Source organism: Apis dorsata, unplaced genomic scaffold, assembly GCF_000469605.1.
Source record: "Apis dorsata unplaced genomic scaffold, Apis dorsata 1.3 scaffold_899, whole genome shotgun sequence".
NCBI classification, from domain to species: domain Eukaryota; kingdom Metazoa; phylum Arthropoda; class Insecta; order Hymenoptera; family Apidae; genus Apis; species Apis dorsata.
Genome location: NW_006264014.1, coordinates 92,895 through 95,717, shown reverse-complemented (window position 1 = coordinate 95,717; position 2,823 = coordinate 92,895). Strand labels below are relative to the sequence as shown.

The following is a 2,823-nucleotide window of genomic DNA, read 5'->3' as shown; positions in this document are numbered from 1 at the left end:
TCTTTTCACCCGGTTTTCCATGGTCATCTCTTACTTCCTCATTTTCATTTGCTTCCATTTTTTATTTTTTTTTATTTTTTGTTCTGTTTCATATATTTTCTTTTTTTTTAGAGAACACTAATATTTTGAAAAACATTTATTTCATTGTTCGTGTAATAAATATATATGCAATTTGATATTATATTGAAAATACAATAAATGAAAATAAATTACATAAATTTAATTTAATAATATTTAATAATAATAATATTTTAATATTAATAAAAAAAATAATAAAAAAAAATAAAAAAAAATATTGTTTATTTTTTAAATTCTCTTTTTCATTATTTTATTCATTTCTTATTTTTTATAATGTATTATAATATATTAGATATTTCTAAGAATCACCATGAAGTCAAATAGTATGTTAAGTAGTTATATATTTGATATTAATAATTTCATTAAATTATTATAAATTTTTAATTTGTTAATTATTTACTTTACAAAATAGAAAATGAATTGTATTTAGAATTGCCATTAAATTATTAATCTATATAAAATAAAATAGATTTTACTTCTCTAAGTAACAACTTTTAATTTTTAGATATTAAATAAATCTATAACAATTAAATACATTGATTAATTATGCTTTATGTTATATTTATTAAATTTCATTTTAATCTATTCGTATATATGTTTTATATTTGTCGATTTATTTATTTTTTATTTATTTAATTTTGTTTTATATTGTGCATATCAATAATTTATAATTATAACATCAATCAAAGAAAAATATCAAGAAGTTAGAATTTAATCAAATATTAAAATAAAATATTAAATAGATATTAAATTTTGAAAAAATGGTTAAGAATGAAACGCGAAATGAAATAAACGAAGAAAAGTTTTGAGAATATAAATTCCAAAAAGTGAAAGAAAATCTTGAAAGAACCAAAAATCAGGTATCGTCTTTCTTTGAAGGAAAAATTCTGCGCGGTACGATTTAGTGAATTTTCCACAAGAGGGGTGTGTACTTATCTCCATGGAAGTGGTACCGCCCCTAAAATAGACGGACCAATCCCGTGATATAAACCAACCCCCGTTCCGCACGTAACTCGGAGCTTGATCGAGGGTGAACTCTCGAAAGGAGACTTCAGTTTCCTCGGTGTCGTCTATCGAGAACGATAAAGCGACTCTCTTGCAGTGAAATTCCAAATTAAAAAAAAAAAAAAAAAAAAATAGCAGAACTACATCCTTATTAGTTTTGTCGAGCAACTGATTACAACAGGATGGCAGGTCCGTATTTATCACCATTGGGTCCCCAGGCTGACTTACTTACCGAATATATGTTTGGAAGACGTCGTCAGGTCAGTGTACGTTTCTTTTTTGATTCTGTTTACTTTTTTTCTTATATTTTCACATATTTACGCTTATATTATTGAAAATAATCAAGATATATTTAATATTCTCTTGTTTTTCCTCTCAAAATTCTTTTTTTTCTTGTACATTTCTTTGTAATCTTGTTAATAACTTTTTATATAATATATTTCTGTTTATAAACAAATATTCTATTTTATTATATATTTAATTAAATTAATCATTAATTTTCTTTACGATTCATTTTCTTTACGTATTTGGTTCGTTTGTTTTGGCGGCAATTTATATATTCTACACTCCAGTATTATATAATATAAAATTTGTAATTTTCTGTAAGATTTTTTTAAGCTTTACATACGAAAAAATATTATTTATTATTTTCAGAAACAATTAATCAATAATTAATAATTACTATTAAAGAATTTAAAAGAAATAGACAAAAATATTTTTATTTATTCGCAATAAAATAATATATAAAATTATTTCATAAATAATTTATTAGAAAAAAAATATTATATTATAAAATAAATATAATATATATATATATATAAATAAAAAGCAAAAAAAAATTATTTTTTTAATAATTATTCAAAGATATTTATAAATGATATAAATATTTTACAAAATATATTTTTTTTATTTATTCTTTTATTTTTCTCGATATATTATGAATTATGAAAATAACTCAAATTAAAATTTAATGTAATGCGTAACTATCGTGAAATTATACAAATATATATTTATAAAACAAATTTTGCATATATAAGTTATAAGAAAAACTTCTTAAAAAAATCTTAGAATTAATAAAAATATCGTCATTTATTTCTTCTAATTTTATTTTTTTTATTAATTTAAATAATGCATATTAATTGTATTTCTAAAATTATTTAATAAGATGTATTTCTTTGATATGAATAAAATTCTGTCAATTTTTATTAATTCATTACATTTATTATTAATTCATTATTTAACTTATTAATATATCTCTTATTTTAATTAATATACTTTTTATCATATTATTTTAATTATTTGTTTTTTACATATTTTTCATGTATTTCTTTCTTTGCTTATTGAATTTTTAAAATATCCATCATTTTCATTAATCACTAAGCATATATTCACAAATTAGAAAGTTAGTTTATAAAATATTATTTTAATCAATATGTAATATATGATAATATATGATAATATAAAATATGATTTAGCATTATTGTAAATATTGAACAATCTTAGATATTGCTTAATTTGTAATTTCAAATACAAACGTATATTCTATAAAGATTTAGAAATGCACATAGAATTTTCTTATATTTATATATTTCTTATATATTTCTTATATCTTATTTATATTATATTATATTTTTATATATATTTATATTATATTTTATATTTCATGTTATATTTCAAATTCTATAAAATGAATTTTTATATAAATAGTTACTGATTGTAGCACTATTTTTCTAATATTTT

General features: G+C 18.8%; 1 protein-coding gene across 1 annotated transcript in view; it reads left to right on the top strand.

The window, feature by feature from the left end:
* The first annotated feature begins 1,150 nt into the window (after positions 1-1,150).
* Positions 1,151-2,823, top strand: part of LOC102676349 (homeobox protein orthopedia B-like) — a 5,274-nt gene continuing 3,601 nt past the window's right edge. Inside the window, exon 1 of the mRNA XM_031514147.1 lies at positions 1,151-1,343. Within this exon, the coding sequence (XP_031370007.1) occupies positions 1,266-1,343 (78 nt within the window). The 5' untranslated portion in view covers positions 1,151-1,265. The remainder of the gene's footprint in view (positions 1,344-2,823) is intronic.